The sequence below is a fragment of the Gordionus sp. m RMFG-2023 genome, chromosome 4 (assembly GCF_954871325.1).
Source record: "Gordionus sp. m RMFG-2023 chromosome 4, tfGorSpeb1-WG-v2, whole genome shotgun sequence".
Lineage (NCBI taxonomy): Eukaryota > Metazoa > Nematomorpha > Gordioida > Chordodea > Parachordodidae > Gordionus > Gordionus sp. m RMFG-2023.
In genome coordinates, this window is record NC_088778.1 from 14261988 (window position 1) to 14286468 (window position 24481).

General features: G+C 27.0%; 2 protein-coding genes across 3 annotated transcripts; one reads left to right on the forward strand and one right to left on the reverse strand.

The window, feature by feature from the left end:
• Positions 1 to 637: 637 nt before the first annotated feature.
• On the reverse strand, positions 638 to 18067 carry LOC135928276 (V-type proton ATPase subunit C 1-A-like). Its single transcript, XM_065464693.1, has 12 exons — positions 17848 to 18067; positions 17731 to 17798; positions 17607 to 17692; positions 17468 to 17562; positions 17336 to 17427; positions 13998 to 14096; positions 3760 to 3828; positions 2828 to 2920; positions 2471 to 2564; positions 2195 to 2292; positions 1532 to 1670; positions 638 to 901 (listed from the first exon to the last, which is right to left on the reverse strand). The coding sequence occupies exons 1-12, from the start codon at positions 17977 to 17979 to the stop codon at positions 797 to 799; spliced, it is 1170 nt and encodes a 389-aa protein (XP_065320765.1). The 5' UTR covers positions 17980 to 18067; the 3' UTR covers positions 638 to 796.
• Positions 18068 to 18176: 109 nt separating this feature from the next.
• Positions 18177 to 23069, forward strand: LOC135928277 (ankyrin repeat domain-containing protein 49-like). Of its 2 annotated transcripts, none has more exons than XM_065464694.1 (4): positions 18177 to 18315; positions 18365 to 18501; positions 20934 to 21092; positions 21624 to 23069. In XM_065464694.1, exons 2-4 carry the CDS (start codon positions 18367 to 18369, stop codon positions 22368 to 22370), a joined length of 1041 nt encoding a protein of 346 aa, XP_065320766.1. In that variant the 5' UTR covers positions 18177 to 18315; positions 18365 to 18366; the 3' UTR covers positions 22371 to 23069. The 2 variants fall into 2 exon arrangements, with proteins under 2 accessions (XP_065320766.1, XP_065320767.1); XM_065464695.1 differs by having other exon boundaries at positions 20934 to 21086.
• Positions 23070 to 24481: the final 1412 nt, after the last annotated feature.

A 24481-nucleotide genomic window follows, 5' to 3' on the forward strand; every position in this document is an offset into this window, starting at 1 on the left:
TTAAAAACTATCATTAACAAGAATGCATTATTTTAGTATATTGTTTGGCATGAATATGAGCTTGCTGGAATGTCTAGCCATTTTAATTACATTTAAAAGATAGCTAAAAATTCTCCAGAAATAGGTTTTATTTGAAAAATAGATTGCATGCAATATATAGATTTTTTGGTCGTTTAGCAATATCATTGTACTATAATAAGTCCATAATAAAAGTATTATATAATTTTTTACAGCAATTTTTGCCTTATTTTATCTAAAAATGTTTGATAAAACCTCCAATAAATTTATTCTAAAGCCCCTTCCCTTAAAATTGAAAGCAAACTGCATCTACCCCTTTTACGTTTATGAAGATACTGGGTTCGGACTGAAGTTCAATTGCAAAGACCGAACCGAAAACCTATTTTAAATCTGTCCGGCTCCGTCTTCGATCTTCTCAGCTAAAACCGTAGACATTCAACTGTCTAGTAGTATTATTATATTATAATTGATTATAAATAAAAATGGCTCTAAAATTAAAAAAAATAAGCTTTTGAAACGAATAAAAAAATGAAATGTTATTTATAGTTGATTTTATTGTTTAAATTCTTATGGCTAATTATATTAGCTAATTATATTATATATAATTTAGTCAGCCGGGTTCACTTTTTTTACATATTAGACGAATTATATATAATATAACAAAATGTACCAATAGATATAATATAAATACAATTTTAAGTTAAATTTTTTTTTCTGTCAAAATTATCAATAAAGTATAATTTATTTTAGCAATTAATAATTAATGATAAAAATAGCATCAATATTTATTTTTAGAGGTGTCCAAAAAATTGGTCGATATATTAAAGCATACATATGGGTAGTATTCGTTTTGACCGTAATTTAATCCAGGTATTTCATCATTCTATAAACAAGGTTTATATTTATATTAAAAAAATAAAATTAAGTTTACATATTTATAATTATTTCTTCCTAATTCTATCATTTATATTTGGTTCTTATTATAAATAAAATTTATGAAACGATGGCACTTCCATTTTGATCGCCATATACAGGTAGTCAACTTATACAACTTAAATGGGAGTTTGGTTGCCATTCTCGGTTCACTGTAGCTGTAATTTTTTTATTCCCATTTAGCTAACACTTTTTTTAAAATGATTAATTTAAATCTGTAACAGCGGGTGGTACTATTTTAGTTTCCCAAATAAACAATTTGCATTAGAATTTATAAAAACTTTTTTGTAAAAAAAATAAGTTTCCTTTTATACTAAAATAAATTATATAGGAAATCAAAATGGCATGTAACCAGCTGATTTGTATTCAATGTCACTATAAAATGTATTTTAATTAATGAATAGCGCCAGTCTAGGTATGTATTGTATGACATTGATTTTCGAAAAATATATTTTAAAAATATATATGAAAAAGCCTAATTTAAAAAATCTGCCTTTTTGGGTTCAATGATAACATGGCAGGCAAACAAGCTGTAAAATAAATATAAATTTTTTATAAATAAAGATAAGTTATGATGTACTTCCGATATATTAGCAGGACCCGACGCGCTTGTCGAATCTAAATGCTTAAAAAGCTGGAAGAGTATTTCTCGGACTTTTTTGTGATTTTTTTTGAGCGGTTTAATGAGGATAGCGACGAAATTAACTGGTAAGCCGTATCTACAAGAATTATAAATATATAGAATCACAAATAGGTAAGTGACCTTTCCGCGTGCGACAATTCGGCGCATTTTATTCAAATTATTTAGAACAAATTTTTTAAAATACATTATATTTAAAAAAAATAAATGAAATTAGGTATATATCATATAATATCAGATGGTTTAGAATGAAGCTGGTTTAAACCCCAATGGAGTATTTAAGGATTAAGATATTTTTTTTCGTGCAGGGATTATTCTTAAGTTTATGTTATATTGTATTTACAAGTTGAAATTCTGTTAGTTTTTCAAAAAAAAATTTTCATGAGCTGAATGTTAGTTGCACTAAATTTCGTCTACTGAAAAATAACCAAATAAAACATTTATATTTTTTTACTCATATTAATTACAAAAAAAATTATTAGAAAAAGGTCTAATTTTATGTTATGTATTTATTATAATAAAATGATATAAAAAATAGGGATCAAGTAATGCTTTAAAATCTTTTGCTAAAATATATAACATCAATAAAAATATCATTTAAACCTTAAAACTGATTCTGCAAAAATACGAATTGCTTTCAAGTGTATCCACGAGACAAATGATTCGTTAAAGTTTACCTGAAGCCATCTCAATAAAGGTGCCTGTTAAATGTATAAATTTTTTCTGTAATTATAAAGAATAAATATTAATCAATCTCAGGAATGGCAGACGCCCATTAAGTGCATTTTAAATGTGGGGGACTCTTAAAACATGTTTGATATTCCCTTAAAAAATCTTATAAAGTGAGAAATTATATTTTTGATTATCTTAAAAAATTACGTAAGCTTTTTTAGCGCCGGTTGACAATTTATCGATTTCACTTTTTCCGGCTAACATTTGATCTTCGTCATAAACAAAATCCCGCACAGTAAAACTATAGCCCATTAAAAAAAAATTTATTAAATAAAAGAAATTTGTTATAAAAATGCAATAAAATTTTGTAAGGATGGGCTACTGCCGGCCAATACAATATGATACCCCCCCCCCCACTCAACTAATGGCCACCACTTAAAAATAGTCCTGCAAATAATGGAATCTAGGGGAGGGTCAAAAATTTTGCACTGTATAATCATTTTTGAAACCTGACTAATATTTGATTTAAATTTAATTAATAAGATATGTTAGAGATTTTTTTACCGTTTTTCCCTTGCATGATGCTTGAACTCATCAGCAACCTTCCTAAACACCGAAACGGTATATAGCCCATTTTCTTCATCTTCGAATACCACACTTTTGAAATTTCAAATTAAATATTTTTAAAAAAATATTATTATAACATGTAAATAATGTTCTTTAAATAAAAAAATATTAAAATGACAAGTATTGCTATTTTACACATTTATATTTGATTTTAAAAAATCAGAGTTGACAAATCGTCAAATGACAGGTCAAATTCAGTAAATCGACCAAAGGAGTATTTAACCTGGTAAAATACTATAAAAAATCAGAAAAAAGAAAAAGTAATATAAAAACACATGATCACAATGCTGCTTATTTACTAGGTCCCCAATATCAAGGGTTAATAGTGAATTTTATGAAGTATGTGATATATTACAAGTATTAGGCATTTTATATGGTGTGATCAAAATATTTTAAGTGATATCATAAATTTCAGAAGTAAAAGCATGTTTAATAGCTAATTATGAGCAGTAACTTCCATAAGAAACAATCAGATTCAGGTCTCAAGTTAGTGGAATGGGATTTGCTCAAAATGTCCATTAGTGATATTTATTAACAATCCCTCTATTTCTTTAAAAAAAAATTGGTCGAATTGTGTTAATCTTAATATTCTTACTAAAACAGAAATCGATTGAAGATTTCTATAACAGGAAAATTGATTTAAAAAACATATGAAAGAAAATGATAATATTGAATAAGAACAAGACTGTCACGGAGAGCGAAACAATAGTTATAGAATGATAATCAATTAAAAAAAATATTATAATTTTACTATTATATACAAAATAAAGTTGATGTCTTAAAAAACATTTGAATTTTACCTATACAACCGTGAAAAATATATATTATTACCTCTAATTATTAAGATATATATATATAAATTAGATAACTTAGAAGATCTTGGAACAACCCTATCCGTCAGAGATTCATAGCTGTCTAACCAATCTTTGTACTGGTGTCTTTATGAGTTTTAAAAATTTTATTTCAGTTTTATATTAATTGAATATTTGTAAATATAAGGTTGTAAGTAAATTAGTTAAATTAATGATAGCATTATTAGAAATATATAAGTATACTCCCCAAGATTCAGAAGAATCTTATATAATTTTTAAAGTTATATATTTATAGGATTAAGCACAGTTAAGGGAAATGATAATAGGTCTTAATATATCTTAAACTGGGTAGGTAGTAAATTTTTCAAGGGGGTAGTGTGCATATTTTCTGGAGCTGGAGAGTAATATCTATCTCCGCTTCCCAATATCTCTTATGGAAACGCTGGGAATAAGATAATTTTAATATTTCGTCACACACATTGTAAAACCTACTAAGTGACACTTTTTTAAAATATCCTTTCTTTTTGCAAAAATGACAACATATAAAATCTCATATCTTAATAATTATTATAAATATGTTGCACATAGGGGTGGGACCAATACCAATATAATATTGGTTTACAATACCAATACCAATATAAACCAATATATAATTACCAATTACCTAAATATATTGGTTTTGAAATATTGTTTAAATACAATTTTAACCAATACCAATATTAAAAATTTAAAATAGATAAATACATAAAATTATTTGGTTTTATCGTGGATAATTATATCGTGGTATATTTTTTTACTTTCATTCACAAACATATTACATCTGTTATTTCTTCCAAATATTCCTGTGATATCAATATTGGTGTTATTTATAATTATAGTTTATTTTTATTATGGAAGTAAGTTTTCTATATGATATCTATCAATTTTATCTATTAATTCATTTAGGATATTATAATGAATGAAAACCAAATCGAGTTAATAAATATAGATAATGATGTTGATACTAATAATAATAGCGATAATGAACAAGAAGAATCAACGATATCTAATAAAAGACGAAATACAGCAAAAATCTGGGAATTTTATACTAGTTGTGATAACAAAAAATAGGCTATTTGTAATAAATGTAAAAAAGAATTATCTATTCCCAATTTTGGAACCTCAGGATTATGGACACATCTTAAATCCATCCACCCAACTTTATATAAGAAATTTGAACAAATAAATAATGGCAGTAAAAAAATTAAAACCATAAAATCATTTTTAATTAATAATGTAAATAATAAAGCTAATTTAAATAATTTAATTATGGACTTTTTTATTCAAAATAATTTAGCCTTTTCAATGGTTGAAAATGAGTCATTTAAAAATTTAATAAGCTTTTGCAACCCCTCATTAATATTAATTTCTAGAAAAACACTTAAAAAAGAAATTATGAAACATTATCATAGTTATTTTATCAATTTAAAATCTGTATTTTCTAAAATTACTTCTAAATTTTCTTTAACAATGGACATTTGGTCCTCTCCAAATAAAATACCCTTTATGGGCATAACCATTCATTATATTGATAATGATTTTAAATTAATTAATCATTTATTAGATTTTATTCCTTTTAAATCAGCACATAATGCTATTAATATTTATAATATTTTTAATTCTGTATTAAAAGTAAAATTTGAAATTGATTTTTTTTGTATTACAATAGATAATGCTAGTAATAATTTAGCATTTTTAAAAATTTTAAAACTAAATATCCATTTATCTGTCATGGCTGCATTGGAACCTCTAAATCCAACTTTAAAAAAAATAAGAAATTTTTTAAAAATTTTTAAACTTTCTATATCTAAATTTAATAAACTTGAAAAAACATATCTTGAAAAAAATCCAAATTTAAAATTTCCTCACCCTATTTTGGATATACCAACACGTTGGAATTCAACGTACCAAATGCTCGAAAGGGCTATATTGCTCAAACCTTATCTCACAATATATACCAATCATCAACAAAATACTAATGAAGAATATTATATTAGTGCCTTAGCTTGGAATAATATTGAAATATACCGAGAATTTTTAGAACCATTTAATTTTGCTACAGAGATGGCCTCATGTGCTAATACTCCATCAGTTTCAACAATCATTCCTTTATATTCCAGTATTTTTGAGCAAGTTGAGAGTTATGATAATAATCCTAATGCTATTTTAAAGACAGCTTCTTTAGCTGCCTTAACAAAACTTAATAAATAATATAATTATAATAAACACCTCTTTATTATTTCAACAATGATTGGCCCAAGATTTAAACTATCAAGTCATTTATTAAAGCATAATAATATGGAAACTCTTATTGGATATCTTGCTAATGAATACAATATTTATAAAATAAATAATAACAATTCAGCGGAACTTACAAATGAGCACAAAATAACAAAAAATTGTCCTTTCATGACAAAATTTATCAGGTGAAACCTCATAATAATAACAACTTAGAAATAAGTAAATACGTAGATGAAGCCACAATTTCCAATGATACAAATCCATTATATTGGTGGAAATTAAATAAAAATAGATATCCAGTATTATCAAAAATTGCTAGAGATTATCTAGCAATTCCGGCCACCTCATCTAGCTCTGGAAGGGTTTTTTCAGAAGGAAGGTATCTTATAACAGATCAACGTTGTTCACTAGATGAGCATACTATCCAAGCTTGCCTGTGCTTAAAAAGTTGGATGCGCATGAAGGATTCTTCTTAAATACATAAATTTTTTTCTTTATATTACAATCTTTTGCACTATATTTTATATAAATAGACAATTATGTTACATTTTTAGTGTATTCATTTTGCTATATTCTTTGTGCTAAATAAAAAGTTTCAAAATATACGTTTATTATTTGATTGGTTTGTTGATTTCAAAAATATATTAGTTTAAAAAAAGAATTTGGATTTAGTAAAATTTTGGGAGTTGGTTCTTAGCCTTGTTTTTATGGTAATGCTTCATGATTTTTTCTTCCATGTTTATTTAAAACTAGAAATTAAGAGTTTTATAATCACTATTTCTATTCTTTTAATTAGTAATTTGAATTTAAACCAATACCAATATAAACCAATACCAATAGCAATACCAATACAAGAAATAGAAAATATTGTTTAAACCAATACCAATATTTTAGACCCAATACCAATACAATATTTTGTTTATATTGGGTTTTTAATATTGGTTCCCAGCCCTAGTTGCACACATATAAGATGTATAAAATGATAATTGTAAGAAACATGTTTTCTTAATCAAATGATTAAAAAAATTCTTAGTAGAAAAAAAAAAATTTTTTTTAAATGTTTTTTTGTCTCTCCTGAACAATATTACTTACGAAGTTTACAGAAAAATTCCCTATTTATTATTTCTTATAAAATTGAGAATGGCTTTGCTAAAGAATATTTTATATAATATGGAAATTATTTATTAATAGAAGATAGATCCTTTTATGATATGGGATTTTTAATTGTAAGTCATAATTGTAAATTATTGTAAACATAACATATTGAATTCCTCAATTCCAAAAAAAAAGGAAAAGGTTCTATCAAAAAATAAATGGTTATTTATTCTATTTTATGTAAATTTCCAAAAAAATAATTAAAAAACGGGTTTTCTAACATTATTATATAGGTATATTATTTTTAAAATAATTTAATTATGGACTTTTTTATTCAAAATAATTTAGCCTTTTCAATGGTTGAAAATGAGTCATTTAAAAATTTAATAAGCTTTTGCAACCCCTCATTAATATTAATTTCTAGAAAAACACTTAAAAAAGAAATTATGAAACATTATCATAGTTCTTTTATCAATTTAAAATCTGTATTTTCTAAAATTACTTCTAAATTTTCTTTAACAATGGACATTTGGTCCTCTCCAAATAAAATACCCTTTATGGGCATAACCATTCATTATATTGATAATGATTTTAAATTAATTAATCATTTATTAGATTTTATTCCTTTTAAATCAGCACATAATGCTATTAATATTTATAATATTTTTAATTCTGTATTAAAAGTAAAATTTGAAATTGATTTTTTTTGTATTACAATAGATAATGCTAGTAATAATTTAGCATTTTTAAAAATTTTAAAACTAAAAGACAATTTTGATAATGTGTGCAAATGTTTTTGCCATATTATCCATTTATCTGTCATGGCTGCATTGGAACCTCTAAATCCAACTTTAAAAAAAATAAGAAATTTTTTAAAAATTTTTAAACTTTAATAAGAAATTTTTAAAAAATTTTTAAACTTTCTATATCATAAATCAGAAAGAAAAAAATTCATAGAATTAGCCGTTAATTTTATACTTGCTGATATTAGAAGCCGATGCCAACTAATATTCAACCCTGTAAAAATTAGTTAATTAACTAATCAATGCAATTTTAAACTAAATTTTATTAAATATTTTCTCGCAAAATATTTATTTTTTTAAAAATAATTTTGAATTACTGTATTTTTATATAGACCTTGCCGTAGTCTCAATCGACAGGGCTGTTTTTTTTTAATTTTTCATCAGCGTTTATAAGCGCGTAGAATTAGCAGCCGCTTAATGATTTGGCGGAGGCATCATATATCTCAAAATATAAATTTAATTTATAATTATTGTATTACACTTTTTTATAATTTATTTATGCACTCTAAGATTGTTTATAGTTTATTTCTAAAATCATTTCCTGTCTCATTCTAAATAAATTTATGTATTTCTTAATTTCCTAAAGGGGGAGGGGGCACATGATTATTAAAAAAACAAAATTGAGGCCCTAAAAACGCGCAGTAATAATATTTAAATTTGTATTCTTGATCTTAAGAAAAGGACTTTGGCCTCTAATGTGTGGATTCGTATTTTTTAAAAAAAAAGTGTTGGAGGCAAGATGTCCACTGGTGGAAGTGGCAAGTAAGAATGAAGCTATCCAATATTTTGTATTTGTTTCTATTTTTGTTTCGGCTTGAATGAATGTGTTGCTATTGATATTAGTGGGGAAAGTGGTAACACAGGTATAATCCCATATGAGAGATTTACACATAAGAATTCCTTTTCTTAAGATAAATACACAAATTGAACCCCCCCCCTCCCTAATATAATTATGTATTTTATATTGTTTTTTTAATATCGTAAATATGTATAGTTTTTAATTTTTAATATGTATATTTGAATAAAGATTCCATTAACATTTATCGAAAAGGACTAAGGAATTTCCTTTACTCAGGTCAACGTCACACAGTAATTTCCATCGATTTTTATTAAAACAAATTTAAACAAATTTATATATAAATTTGAAATGCAAACAAGCAAGTCTAGGAAGTATCAGTCACCCCCCCCCCTCCAAATATTATTGCATCTAAATGTGGCATTCTTGCGCTAGATTGCTAGTGTTATTATAGTCGTTGTTTGAAAGTAATTGGTTTCTATTTTAGCTATATATGAATTGAATGTTAGCCCATTATCCTTACCTTGAATCTCATTCTCTAAATTTCTATGATGCGCTATAAGTTTTAAATGTTTAATTAAAAATTGCAATGATGTGGTAGAATTCGAATTTAAATATTCTAAAACGATTTTAAGATATTGAAATCTCGGATCAAGTAATCTAAAATTTATATAAAATAAATTAATTATAGTTCTGTAATTTAAAACCTAAACATTTTTTTGCTTTTCAGAAAAATGATATCTGAGCTATCAGGTTAATTAAATGTATATTTATTTCTATTCAATGATAAACCTAAATCAATTGTTGATCCCTTTTGGGAGGAAAAAAATTATACACTCTCTGAATTGATTTAGTAAATGCGAATAGTTCGTCAACTAGATCCCATTTATTATTAAAAAGTCATAAAGATTGTTTCCCTATTTTGTTTAGCCTATTATTTATATGACTTTTGTTCAAACCACGGATACCTTCTAACATTTAATATGCTGCGCCAATGGATAGGTCATTTTGATTTTAAGGTTTTCATATTAATTTGACTTGGTCTCTCCCAAAATCCTACCTTCAGCCTCATCGTGGCGGGGGAGTGGCAACGTCTTTTGGCGGCAAATGGAGGTCTAAAAGGTTCCCTGTGATCTGGGTCTAGAATAGGATCACCGTCTCCTCGACGGGGTGTAAAAACCACTTAAAGAGGTTGATGTCAGGAAGGGCATCCGATTGTAAAAACCATGCTACAAAAATTTCCCTATGGTTACAACAAAGCATGGGCGGGGTACAGCCCAAAGTACCCCGTGGGCCTCCTCATCCGCCTACGACAAAAAGAAGGATGGGAAACCTGGTGGAACCACTATTCATGAAAATGAAACCTATGACGGCCATAAACGACCTAATAAAAAGTGGAGAAACCAGTTTACGGGTGATCGAGTTAGGGTCGCGACATGGAATGTTGGGAGTATGACGGGAAGAGCGGGAGAAGTCGTCGATGTATTGCACAGAAGACATATAGATGTGTGCTGCATACAGGAGACTAGATGGAAAGGAAATGAGACCAGAATGATTGGCAAGACTAGCGAAAAGTATAAATTCTTTTGGCAAGGAGGTAATGATGGTAAGGCTGGAGTTGGGGTATTGGTTGCGGAGAAATTGGTAGACAAAGTAGTCGAAGTGAGAAGGCTAGACAACCAGATAATGGTTATCAAGATGATTATTGGTAGAAAGCTATATAATATGATCTCGGCATATGTTCCTCAGGTTGGAAGAAGTGAAGAAGAGAAAGATGTATTTTGGGACAGTCTATTGGGGGTGACATCGAGACTGGCAAATGAAGAGGGGATTATCCTGGCTGGCGATCTGAATGGACATGTGGGAGCGAGTAGTGAGGGTTATGAAGGAGTACATGGAGGGTTCAGTTATGGCATGAGAAATTTGGAAGGAGAGAGGATTTTAGAATTTAGTGATGCTATGGATATGATTGTTTGTAATACAATGTTTAAGAAAGAATCAGAGAAGCTGGTGACTTATAAGTCGGGTAGTACCAAAAGTGTTGTGGATTACTTGTTATTAAGGAGATGTGATCGATGTATAATAAAAAATGTGAAAGTGATACCGGGAGAGGAATGTATAAATCAGCATCGACTAGTTGTAGGAGATCTCACTCTTAAAGGTGCCAGGGTCACTAAAAGAAAGTTTGTCCCAAGGCTGAAGGTTTGGAAATTGAAGGAGGAGAATGCTAGACGTCAATTCAATATGGCATTGGCGATTAGGGAGGCGGAGGTGGCACAAGCATCTGGGGTGAATGACAAGTGGGAAGCCATGAAGAAAGCTTGGGTAATGACAACTGAGGAGGTATGTGGATGGACAAAAGGGCCGCCTAGACATAAGGAGACTTGGTGGTGGAGCCCAGAGGTAGCGAAAGCCTTGGATGAGAAACGGAGGTGTTTCAAAGTATGGTATAATAGCAAAGAAAATAGTGATAATGTTATTTACAAGATGGCTAAAAGAAATGCTAAGAAATTAATAGCGAAGGCTCAAGAAGAAAAAAGACACGAGTTTGCTAAAGAAATGAAATGCGCTGATGGAATTGGAAATATGGTTAGAATGGCAAAACAGATGTCAAAAAAGAGGCAGGATGTGATAGGTGTAAAGTGTTTGAAAAATATGGAAGGAAAAATGACGATTGATAGTAGTGGTATTAAGAACACCTGGAAGATTTACATGAAAGGACTTTTGAATGAAGAAAATGAATGGAATAATAATATTAGTTGTGCAAAGGTAGAAGGTCCAGGGTGTAAATTTGGCAAGGACGAGATAAGGAGAGCAGTGAAAAAGATGAAGAAAGGGAAGGCATCGGGTTTAACGATGGTGGTATCAGAGATGTTTAAAGGTTCTGATGATTTAGGGATTGAATGGTTAATGAATTTAGCAAATCAGATTGTCACAGAAGGTACTATTCCCGAGGACTGGCGAAGAAGTATAATTATCCCAGTATACAAGGGGAAAGGTGATCCTTTAGATTGTGGGTCTTACAGAGCTATTAAACTCTTGGAACATGCAATGAAAGTATTTGAGAGAGTGTTAGAAAAGCGGATAAGGGAACAAATCAAAATTGATGAAATGCAGTTTGGTTTTACATCGGGAAAAGGCACGACAGATGCAATTTTTGTGGTGAGACAAATTCAGGAGAAGTATCTTGCGAAGGAAAAGAAACTCTATTATGCGTTTGTTGATTTGGAGAAAGCATTTGATAGGGTGCCGCGTGAGATTACAAAATGGGCCTTGAGAAAATCCGGTGTGGAGGAATGGTTAGTTACCGCAGTGATGGCAATGTATGTTGGAGCACAAACAGCAGTACGGACGGATCATGGTGATAGTGACAGCTTTGAGGTGAAGGTAGGACTTCATCAAGGATCCGTGCTGAGTCCATTATTATTTATCTTAGTAATGGATGTGGTGGCTAGAGAAATGCGTGAAGGACTTCCCTGGGAGATATTATATGCAGATGACCTTGTATTAATGGCAAACAGTGAGGGAGAATTGAGGGATAAAGTTAGTAAATGGAAGATGACTATGGAAGCAAAGGGCCTGAAAATGAATGCATCAAAAACAAAGGTGATGATTGGTGGGGAAAATCTAAAGATAGAAGAATCAGGTAAGTGGCCTTGTGGTGTATGTGGGAAAGGAGTTGCTAGAAATTCTATCCAATGCACCAGATGCCAGAAATGGGTACATAAAAGATGTAGTGGGAAAAAAGGCAGTTTGATGTTAGAAAGAATGACCTTTATTTGTAAAACATGCATGAAAGGGATACATAATAATGATAACCTAAAAAATGGTGGTCTGGATATTGGCAATGGGTTAACCCTAGAAAAAGTGGATAAGTTTTGTTATTTAGGTGATATGCTAAACGCAGATGGTGGTGTAGATTCTGCTGTTGTTGCAAGGATCAGACAAGCTTGGAAGAAGTTCAGAGAGATGTCATCTATTCTTACAAATAAAAAAGTTTCTCTGAAGTTAAAGGGGAAAGTTTACGTAAGCTGCGTGAGGAGTTGTTTAGTTTATGGCGGTGAAACATGGGCAATGAAAGCAATTCACGAAGCCAAATTAGAAAGAACAGAGATGAGGATGGTTAGATGGATGTGTGGGGTATCTCTGAGAGAGAGAAAAACTAGCAAGGAATTGCGAGCAAGATTAGGTATAGAAATGATTGGTATGGTAATGCGACGAAATAGACTAAGATGGTTTGGGCATGTGGAACGTATGACAAGAGATGACTGGGTAAAGAGATGCACAATGATGGAAGTAGGAGGATCAAGACCTAGAGGAAGACCCAAGATGACGTGGACAAATGTGATAGCGGCGGATATGAGAAGCTTGAATCTTACAAGTATTGATGCTCAGGACCGTCAAAAATGGAAAAGAAAAATCAGAGGGAAAACTGGCCTACCCGGGTAAACCTGTAAATCGCCATAAAACGGAGAAGAAGATATTAATTTGACTTGGTGGATTGCAATAAGTACTATTATATACCAATATAATTCACATTTTATTAATTTTAATATTCAAATTTTAAAAAAAATTAATATAAAGATATTGTTAAATAGCATTTTGAAAATTTTTTTGTATGGACTGATATTTATTTTTTTATAAAAATTATTTCAATTACTTTTCCATTATCTTTCTAAGAAATAAATTTTATTATATCTTCTGAATACATAACCCGAAAAGAAAACATGGCATCATTTGTTACACATTCATTTTTATGTTTTTGTTTATTTTTAAAGTAAATAAAGTACTAAAAATTTATATATTAGCATACTTTTTTTAAAAAAATAACGAATTTAAATAATATATTTTTTAGTATATTTAAAAATATCAAAATTTATTGGCAAAGAATACGGTGTGACGCATTTAGAGGTTGACAATTGTCATAATCTTCATTCAAGGGAACTTTTAAAACATCTTGGCATTCTCGTAAATGTAAACTATAAAACTAACCATTGATATTTTCAATTTTTGTGTGCCTAATTGAAACCTAATATTTTAACCAAACTGTTGATATCTATTTTTATATGTTTTCACCAAAAGTTGACGAAGTTATAAATGAAAATTAATAAAATTGTCATCTGAAATGATTTTTTTTAAATGACAAAACTCTAGATGAGAAATGATTAAATATATACATCTTTTGTAACAATATTAAATTTCAAAACAGGCTAGACTTTGGACCTTTAATGTGAGAACAAATTATCATTTAAAAGGAGTTCAAACTAATGAAGCTTAAAATAAGTATTAACAATTATAAAATATATTATTTTTTAATATACTTTGGCACTACAACTACGAGTGTAATAATGTATTCAGATCCTAGAACAAATTGATCCTTACTGACTATATCATTCAAATTACGGGTGGCCAAACTTCCTCTAAAATAGTTAATAAAATTTTATATTAAATAAAATGATTTAATTAAATATAATTTATTAAATAGGAATTTAATTGATATGAAGGATGACTACAATTTCTATGTAATAACAAGAAGACAACCCTACATTCAAATTAATATCAAATATTCTCAGATAAAACATAGACAATTGATAATAGGGTCATTCCATCACAAATAAACCATAGTTTGGCGACTATCTCAAATATGAATGAAACTTGGCATTTTAGTTATTCGTGTTTTAAATTTTGATAGGATCAAAGTATAGCCCTTGCTAAACCAGTTCCAAAAATATACACCTTCAAAAAAATATTACATTGGTATTTAAAAAAATTAATCGATAATAACTTATATGTTATCCTGGGGCGATATGTAAGCAGGCAGCACATATAGATAGGATTATTACTAGGACACTAAATATAAAATAAACATTTTAAAATTTTATATAAATATTATTATAAAAAAATATCTCTTATCTTTATCGTATTCCATATAGCACTTATTAATTGAATTTCCCAAGGCCATACTATCATTATTATTTGAATGCACTTGTGGGGTAATAGAAGGATGTGTTGGTCCAGGTCCATGGAAATGTAAAAAAAAAATATATATCCTTCAGTAATTTCATTCCAAAGCTAACCATCAAAAATGTCATATTGGTCTTTTATTTAAGACCCAGTTTGAACTGGTGTTTTTTCTAAATATGTATTTCAGAGACTTGCAGGCCCGGCCTGGTCCAGGTACTCGTACCGGGCCGTATATTTTAAAACCAAATATTTGAAATCGCCAGTATTAGCTATAAAAATCAAAAATAAATAAAATATATTTTAAAAAAATCCGGGCCGAGCCGTACAAATGGTACCTCTGCAGGTCTCGGATGTATTTATAACCAGGGTTGACAAGTCGCTCAATTGGCCGGTCAAATACTCTAAAAAAATATTTAAAAAAAATTAAAAATATTTTTAAAAGTAGAAAAAACGATATTAATACATGTGATCACAATGTTACTTATATTTTTTGGGTCTCCAATATCAAGAGGAACAACTCACTAGTAGTAAATTCAATGAAGTATGGATATAATTCAAGAATTAGCCATTTTACAAGGTGGTGACCAAAATATTATAAGTGATATAAATAATTTCAGAAGCAAAAATGGAAAGCAGTCATTTCCATAAGAAACAATCAATTCTGACCTCATGTATGGATTAAACTTTGCCCACCATGCCCATTAAGAGACTAACAATTCCTAGTTCTACTTCTTCTTTAGATAGGTCGATTTAGGCTAATATTCTTATGAAAATAGAAATTGATTGAAGTTCGACATAAGGAAGATGGATTAAAAAATACTAGCGATACTACTTTTTGGAGGCCGATTCGATATTCCAGATATTAAATTGATATCGGCCGATAACCGATCCGATATCATATCTAATTTTGTATTCTGTAAAGATACCAATGGTTTTAATTTGTAATATACTTTTTATTAGTATAACATCTATAATTTAATTATACCATAACTTATGTCATTTAAATATATTATAATGATCAGTTATAGTTTATATTCAATTCAATTGCCTAAAAGTATAAAAAATATTTTTATTATAAATCACTTTTATATAATAAGTAACAACATTAATCTATATACATTATAAATAATAAACAAATATATTATGAAATTTAAATAAATATTTAAAATAATATTTAACATTAATATATCGAAGATTTATTTTTAGAAATACCAAAATTTCCAATTTATCAGAGGTCAGCCTGCGGCGATGAGAACTGTTAATATCACCAGCTTTACTAAAAACAGATTCAGAAGTGATTATCGCACACTTTTATAAACAGAATGCACAAAAAAAATAACAATATGGCAAATTGTTTATTAATTAATTATTATTATTAAAAAATAAACATAAAAATGGATTTCGATTTTATTTATAAAAATAAATGATTTTAGATATAACTTTTTAAAAAAATTTATAACATTTTATTTTTGTTAAGGACGCCATTTTATATCGGATCGGCAAATTTTATAATATTGGCCGATAACCGATATTTTATAATAGGTGAAATATCGGCCCGATCCGATAAAAAATATCGGTACATCCCTAAAAAATACTAAAGAAAATGATAATATTGAATATGAATCAAAACAAGACTCTGCTACAGAGAGCTAAACGTTAGTTATTGAATGACAATGAATTTAAAAAAATTAATATTATAGATTCATTTTCTATTATATTCAAAATAAAGTTAATATTGACTTTATTAAAACATATATTTGAATTTGACCATTTTTGACCTATCAGATATCGGTCAATTGACCGAAACGTATTTGACCGGTCAAATACACAACCCTGTTTATATAAATTATGGTGGTTAGTCACTAAACTAAAAAAGAATGAAATCACTTATTTTCCCAATTCCACATGGACCATCACATTCTTCTTTTGGCACTCAAATAACATCAAATATTAACGATAGTAGACAAAAATTCTATTAATAAGCGCAAAATAAATATGCTAAAGATAAGAGATATTTTTTTATAATAGTATGTATAAAAAATTTCAAAATACGTTACAATATAGCACCCTAATAATAATCATATCCATATGGGCTGCCTGCTTGCACATAGTCAGTACATCATATTGGTTATACTCAATGGATTTTTTTGTATTTTAATAACAATTCACTATATATTTTTTATACAAATATAATAAAAATATAAAAAAACAAAAACAAAAATGGCTATCAATTTTTTTGATTAAACAGTTAAATATGAAGGTAATAAAACTTTCCTTGCAAATATCAACACCCCAAAATAATCTCTTCTCAACAATGTTGATATATTTTTACTGGAAATAAGAACACTTGGAATTTAAATTTATTTTTGATATTTTCTGATGTAGAATTTTAAGAATTACAAAATGATTTAATGAAATCACAGATTGGGCATTTTTTGACTTTGAAGATGTATATCTCTGTATCTGATTTAGCTAGGGCATTAAATTTTATTTTACTAAAATATACAGCATAGATTACTATCATGCAAAATTTTGTTCATTTTAGAGATAGATGTCTAAAAATTTTGTTTTTTTTTGGTTGATTTGACATGGAATGAATGACCCAATAAATATAAAAAATTTATTTCAAAAAAATTCTTTTCAATTGAACAAAAAATTTGTTTTTTCATCTTTTGAAATTATCATTTTAAATTACGTGTTTTTCCTTTCAATATTTTGAAGGTCCTTTTTTAAAGAATTATATTGAGTAGATCTTAGTTTAAATTCTGAATCAATTTGTGAAACTTTCTAATTACAAATATGATAATGTTAATATATATCATTATACTTTATTTATAATGTCAGTAAGAGATACAAGTGATAATTTTATAGGAAATTTTGCTGTATCCCATTGAAAATGAGATAAATATGTATTAAAATCAGCTAAAATTTGTGTTTAAAAAATAAACAAGAATTTGTTATTAAACTTCCATTTATTAATAAAGCTTCAGATATCTTATTTTTATTTCCTTCATATATTTCAACCATATATTGAGCAATTTTTTTTGTTACACTGATCATAAATATAAATTACAAAACAAAATAAAGTACCTTTCAATATATGTATCAGATTTTAAAAGATCATCTGAGAGACCTACTAAAAGGTCTAATGTTCCCACCTATATATATATAGATATATATCAAAATAAGTAGTTAATAACTAATTACTTTAAGATCTGGAATGTGAAATTTATTATTTTCAGTTAAATTATTAGGAGGCAATGCTTTATTTAATTTCTCCCATGTATGCTGACATGTTTTTTCACCAGGTGCTGATATTAACCAATATTCATCATTCATATTTTCTTTATTGCTAGCATTTGAAAAGGTAGAAAATCCTTCACTAACCTTTCATAAAATCATATGATATTATGAAAACGAAATCCCTTAAGGTAATCACGTGGTATTATTTTGTAGATATAAAAAATTTTCGATGCCAATCATCAAATCTCCTAATTTTATTTTTATAAATTTATAGCTTATAATTTTGAATAATTTGGAGAATCAATCAAAAATTACGTCCATGAAAAATAATATGCAGGGTTATATTTTATCATTAATTGTAATCAATTTTTATTATAATGGCATTTATACACATCAATAACGGCTGTAGTTGACTCACTATTTCGAATTTTGGTAAATCTGTAATAGTTTAATTTTAATTTTTTTGCGATAAATTTGAAAGATATGGCTAGTTCAAAATCTAATAATCATAATCTTACTCATATGGGGCTCTCTGATTTTAGTCCCATTGAAGATGACTTTTTAGATGAAGTAGAGGATGAACCTATTTTTAATCCTAGCGATTTACAAGCCATTAAAGTATTAATATTATCAAATAAACAAATTTAATCTGTAATATTAAATACATATAAGATATTTACTTTAATAATCACATGTAAATGATAAGGGGTTATTATGTTATACCTGTCAAATTAGTATATATGTTAAACTAATGTATAAATATGAAATTAGTAAAATATGGTTAATTATTCATATTTATTTTACCTCATCCCCAATAGTTTTACCATCATAAAAAATATACAAATAAATTAAAATATAATCATTTGCTCTAGTAATGAAGTAAGGATTCACATATCTGGGCAGGAATTAATTTTGAACTAGTTGCAATAAAATAAAACTTTGATGACAAAATTTCTTTTGGCAATCAAAATTGCTACACAAACATGTGCAATATTATACATTTAGAGCTAAGGATTAAATAATGATATGACTTGTCAGACTCAATGAATTGTAAGTTTATTTTATAGAATTATAATACAGAATACATTATTTCACTTCTAATGTTGATAATACTTCAGACTGGTATCTTATCTTATAATTTTTCTTTTTTTCTATATTTTGGCAATCCTATATATATAATAACCATTCCCACAACCTTTAAAATAAACTTAATAATTTGACTGAAAAGTATTAAGATCTTTTAAGGTTCTTTAAGAAAAAATAATTTAACAATTTTGTCTACTTAGACTATTAGATATACTGATGATATTAAGACATATTTGCACCTTCCCCTAATTTTTCTAAATGATTAATTTAGTTATTTATTAAAGAAAACCATTTGAATTTCACATAACCATTTCATTCCTCTTTAAATATTTATTTTTTAAGTTTATACCATTTCAAATATATCAATTTTTTAAATTAAATTACATATTTTGATATTTGTATACTAGATAAAACTATCATTTTAGAAAATTTAAATTAATTTTTTATTTGCATATTTAATTGAAATATTATATAATTATATAAGTTATACTTTGTTCAATAAAGATGCCTATATTATTCTTGAATATGTTAATAAAGAAAGAGATAAGTTTTTACAAATGTTGCTCTTTCTTTTTCATTAATATATTTTTTTAGAGTAAAGTGATATTTTGTTTGAAGGACTCATAAGGGTATAGAAGTCAGAGCTGCTGGCAGACCCATATTATAAATGGATTGTAGATTGGCAAAAAATAATCTTCTCTCACTTTTTTAAGTTTGCTGTTATTATAATTATTTTTTTATATCCAGAAATTTATTATAAATACTAAAAATATTCTATAATTCATAACTTCTTATAATTATATGTAGTCTTATAATTATATGTAGTGTTATTAATTAGTTGAGTTCTTCCAACCACAACTGAAGATCTTCAAGTAAATCAACCTAAAACTTAAGCAACCAAATTAATTGAATAATGCTAATATTTTTTATTTTTGGTAGAATATATTTTCTATTGTAGGAAACTAGGCATAATATACCTTATTTTGATGATGATCTGTAAAAATGTAAAAAAAATTATAAGATTAAATTTTTATTTCCTACATTTATACATAAAGCAAATTATTTGTTATTTGATTCATACTTTATGAATAATCAGTGAGATTTTACTTCATACCTATTATTCATGCATTTAAATTGACACAAATTTTATATAATATACATACATTTATAGGGATGTACCGATATTTTTTATCGGATTGGATCAGGCCAATATTTTACCCATTTTGAAATACGGGTTATCAGCCAATATTATAAAATTTTCCGATCTGATAAAAAATGGTGTTTTTAACAAAAATAAAATTATCTAAAATCATTTATTTTTATAAATAAAATCGAAATCCATTTTTATGTTTATGTTTATTTTTTTAATAATAATAATTAATTTATAAACATTCTGCCATATTGTTATTTTTTTGCGCATTCTCTTTATCAAAGTGTGCCATAGTCTCTTTCGAATCTGTTTTTAGTGAAGCTGGTGATATTGACAGTTGCCATCGTCGCAGGATGACCTCTGATAAATTGGAAATTTTGGAATTTCTAAAAAGAAATCTTTGATATATTAATGTTAAATATTATTTTAAATATTTATTTCAAATTCCATAGTATATTTGTTTATTACTTATTATGTATATAGATTAATGTTGTTACTTATTATATAAAAGTAATTTTACAATAAAAATATTTTATATACTTTTAGAATTGAATTCAATATAAACTATAATTGATCATTATAATATATTTAAATGACATAAGTTATGGTATAGTTAGATTATAGATGCCATATTAATAAAAATTATATTAAAAATTAAAACCATTGGTATCTTTACAGAGTACAAAATTAGATATGATATCGGATCGGCCTCCAAAAAGTGGTATCGGTACACCCCTATAAATTTATATTTTATCTGATTTGGCAATTGACTTGAAGTTTATTTAAAAAAATATTCTTATTATTTGAATTACAGAAACGTATATTTTGGGCCTCACAAAATGATAGATTGGATGTTTTAGAAGAAATTTTAGATGATCCCGATTTATGCGGAATATTAAATTCGACAATTGACGAAGACGGTTATACTCCTCTGCACAGAGCATGCTACAATGGACACAAAAGAATAGTTAAAGTTTTTAAATCATTAATTAATTTTTCCTAATTTAGCTACTTTGAGATTTTTGTTTTCTTGAGGAACATCAAATCAGTGTTTTTATACTGTCCATAAAAGTTGAAATAATATAAATAATCAAATTTAAACGTTTCAAGGTATTAATTTAGTTGAATTAATTATTTTTAAATCCTTATATTTTCGCTATGGGATAATATTAGATTGGAACAAACACATTATATATATAATCTGTCTATTTAATATACTTTTTATTGCCTAGACTATCAAATTGACAATCATGGTTGGAAATCAGTCAATTTGACTGGTCAGATACTTAATTAGAGGTTGTTTATATGAATAAATAATTGCAAGGGTTTTCCATTTTTCAATGCAGTTATATAAAAAATAATTATTAAATATTTAAATAAAGGCATAAATTCAATTATTTAATCCATCAAATTATTTTTTTTAAATTATAATTTTACTATAATAAGTAATTTTAAGATATCTTTGTTTTTAAATATAATATTTACGTTTAAAAAAAATAAACAGTATTTACTTGAAAAGGGTGCCAATATTCGAGCTAAAACTAAAGAAGGCTGGGAGCCGATACACTGTGCTAGTTTTTGGTCAAATTACGAATGTTTGAACGCCTTATTAAACCATAGCCCTAACGTCGACAAATTGAATGACGTTTTTAAACCAGTTCAAATATATTCTAGTTGTCCCATAAATTTGGAAGATAAAAATACTAATAATAATGAACATCACCAGAACCAAATTGAAACCAATGAGATCAAAATAATAAAAACTTTATCATCAACCCCTATTATATCGGAAACCAACTCCAATCGTGTATATACTAGCGGTGATATTAATACCATATTGAATAACAAACTTAAATCATTAAAGATTGATAAAAACACTGCAAATTATAATGTCCCTGAATCGATGTCCCAAAAAATTATGACTGGCAAAAATTCCAATTCCCTTTTATCAAATATCGATGAAGTTACTATTGATCATATATTTGAAAACCATATAGACCCATCTACATTTGTTCATTTGTACGATCAATGTATGGTAAATTCTTTAACTAAAGGTGGTTTAACGCCATTACACCTTGCTTGCCAAAATAGCGCCTCAAGACAGACTCTGGAAATATTATTGTTTCACCCATTCATTAATATTAATATCCGTACCCCTATGGGCGATAGTGCTAAAGATATTGCTCTTAGGAGATGTCCTAAGGCTTCGTATTTATTTGAAATGTTTGAACCATCACTAACGACCATATAAATCACTTATTAGCATTATTTATGTTGATTTATAAAAAATATATATATTTAATTTTTAATGTAATAAATCAAGCTTCATTTTGTAAACTTAATAATATTTAAAATAATATAGTATTTTACTAATGCTCCATGTTATTGATTTTAGGCAGATCTACTTTTGTATCGGTATTAGCCAAAACTTTGAATTTTAACCCATACCAATAAAAATGGGCTATCGATGCATATCTTATTTTAGACTAATGGTCGCTTAATTATCGAATTATTGTACTCATATCTTCAAATATTGCATTTTACGATTATCGATACCAAAGCTTAAGCTAAATAATTAGAATATTTACCATTTTTATTCTACCCTCATCAGTATTATTTTTGATCTTGTCATCCATGATCTTCCACTCTCTTTCCATGAGCTTGTAACTGTGAGACGTGATTTTATATTGATTTGCCCAGCTCTTTGAAATCATTATTATTCCTTTTCAGTTCTGGATTCCTTGCGAATGACTCTAAGAACACTCCTAATCCAATGAACTTAAATGTTTGACAGATCAATTAAAAAAACTTATACCGCTTTATTTTTTTAAAATTTCAAATACATCTACCAAACTTCTTTATTATCATATATATGTACGATTTTTCTTTTAAAATCTCTGCAATATTTCCGTTTTTTTACGATGTTTAAAGGTAATAATCATACCCTACTTTAGGCATTCTCATTTAGTATTATTTTGTTGATTATATAAAAATATATATAGTCATTTATATCGATTAATAGTAAAATTATTATAAATTTATATTTCAATTGAAATCATTGTAAAAGAAATAAAATATCAATATATATATTACTAAAGAAAATATTGTAAAATGTATGGACTGATTAATTTTATAACCTAATTCCGATGTTATGAATATTTTTAAAGTTATTTTTTTTAAAGAGAAGGGCTTCACTTCCAATCGATCGATAAAAATTTGTTGAAGAGTTTTTTTTTAAAAAAAGATGTCAATTTGACAAAAGAAGTAAATGTGAGAATAGGAAATGTCAAATATTGTGTAATAAAATCAAGTCGATTTTCCTAAGTAACATGATGTAAAAACTATAGCCAGAAGATAAATTTTATTTAAAACCTTGTGGTAAAGAGAGCTTTGATAGTGATAAATATTGTAATATATATCGTCATTTTGGAATAGATATAAAATCCTATATAATATCATTTAAATAATAAAAATAATGTACTATGTATATGTTTTTGTGAGTTATACAAAATAATCAGCAGGGATAATTGAGTATTATTCGAAAAAATGTCAAGCTTTAAAAATAGAATGCTTAAGAATAGATATATAAATTTATTTAAATGATAAAAATAATGCACAATGTATATTTTTCTGTGAGTTATACAAAATATTCAACAGATATAAAAGGGCATATTGTTCGGCCCGACAAAATGGATAGCATTAAAAATAAGTAGAATGCTAAAACTAGATATATAAATTTATTTAAATAATGAAAAAATATCACGATTAATCGGATATAACCTCACGATACAATTTAGTTCTTGTTTTATCATTCATTGGTCAGAGTTGACAGGTCCTCCGGAAAAGGAATCTAGATACCGATTCTTTGTAAAGAAAATGATTCTTAGATACAGATACTAGTATTTTTTTCAAAATAACAAAAAGATAATTGTATCTTTTCCTTAATTCGAGTATCTTAAATATAAGATACTTCTAAATTATCATTACCAATTAAATTAGAATAGTTTATAAAATACAGTTTTTATTATTTATTTGTGAAGACCATAACATACATATATAATAAATATGAATATTTTCTATAATTAATAAAATATTTAGATAAGTTAATTATAACAATCTGGCATTTTAATATTAGTATTAACCCATTCTTCGCATAGATAGGGAAGGGAAACATGTATTTTTAATGAAAGTTGGAATATTAATATGCAAAAGAGTATTTAAAATAGATTCATTATTTTATGTTAATCAAATTTTTCAAATAATTTATCATTAGACCTTTGCCGTTTCAGTGTATTTAACATTTCGCCAAAACTAAATAACCTTTCAATTGGAGCTGATGAAGGTATTGCAGTATTTTAAAAA

Excerpts from the sequence above, each read along its gene's own strand:
- LOC135928277 (XM_065464694.1), top strand. The coding sequence starts at position 18,367 with ATGGCTAGTTCAAAATCTAATAATCATAATCTTACTCATATGGGGCTC. Across the intron at positions 18,502-20,933 it reads GCGATTTACAAGCCATTAAA|AAACGTATATTTTGGGCCTC; the intron begins GTATTAATATTA and ends TTTGAATTACAG. Across the intron at positions 21,093-21,623 it reads GACACAAAAGAATAGTTAAA|TATTTACTTGAAAAGGGTGC; the intron begins GTTTTTAAATCA and ends AAAAATAAACAG.
- LOC135928276 (XM_065464693.1), bottom strand. The coding sequence starts at position 17,979 with ATGAATGATGAATATTGGTTAATATCAGCACCTGGTGAAAAAACATGT. Across the intron at positions 2,565-2,827 it reads CATCATGCAAGGGAAAAACG|TTTTACTGTGCGGGATTTTG; the intron begins GTAAAAAAATCT and ends AATGGGCTATAG. Across the intron at positions 2,293-2,470 it reads CCGGCGCTAAAAAAGCTTAC|GCACCTTTATTGAGATGGCT; the intron begins GTAATTTTTTAA and ends TACATTTAACAG.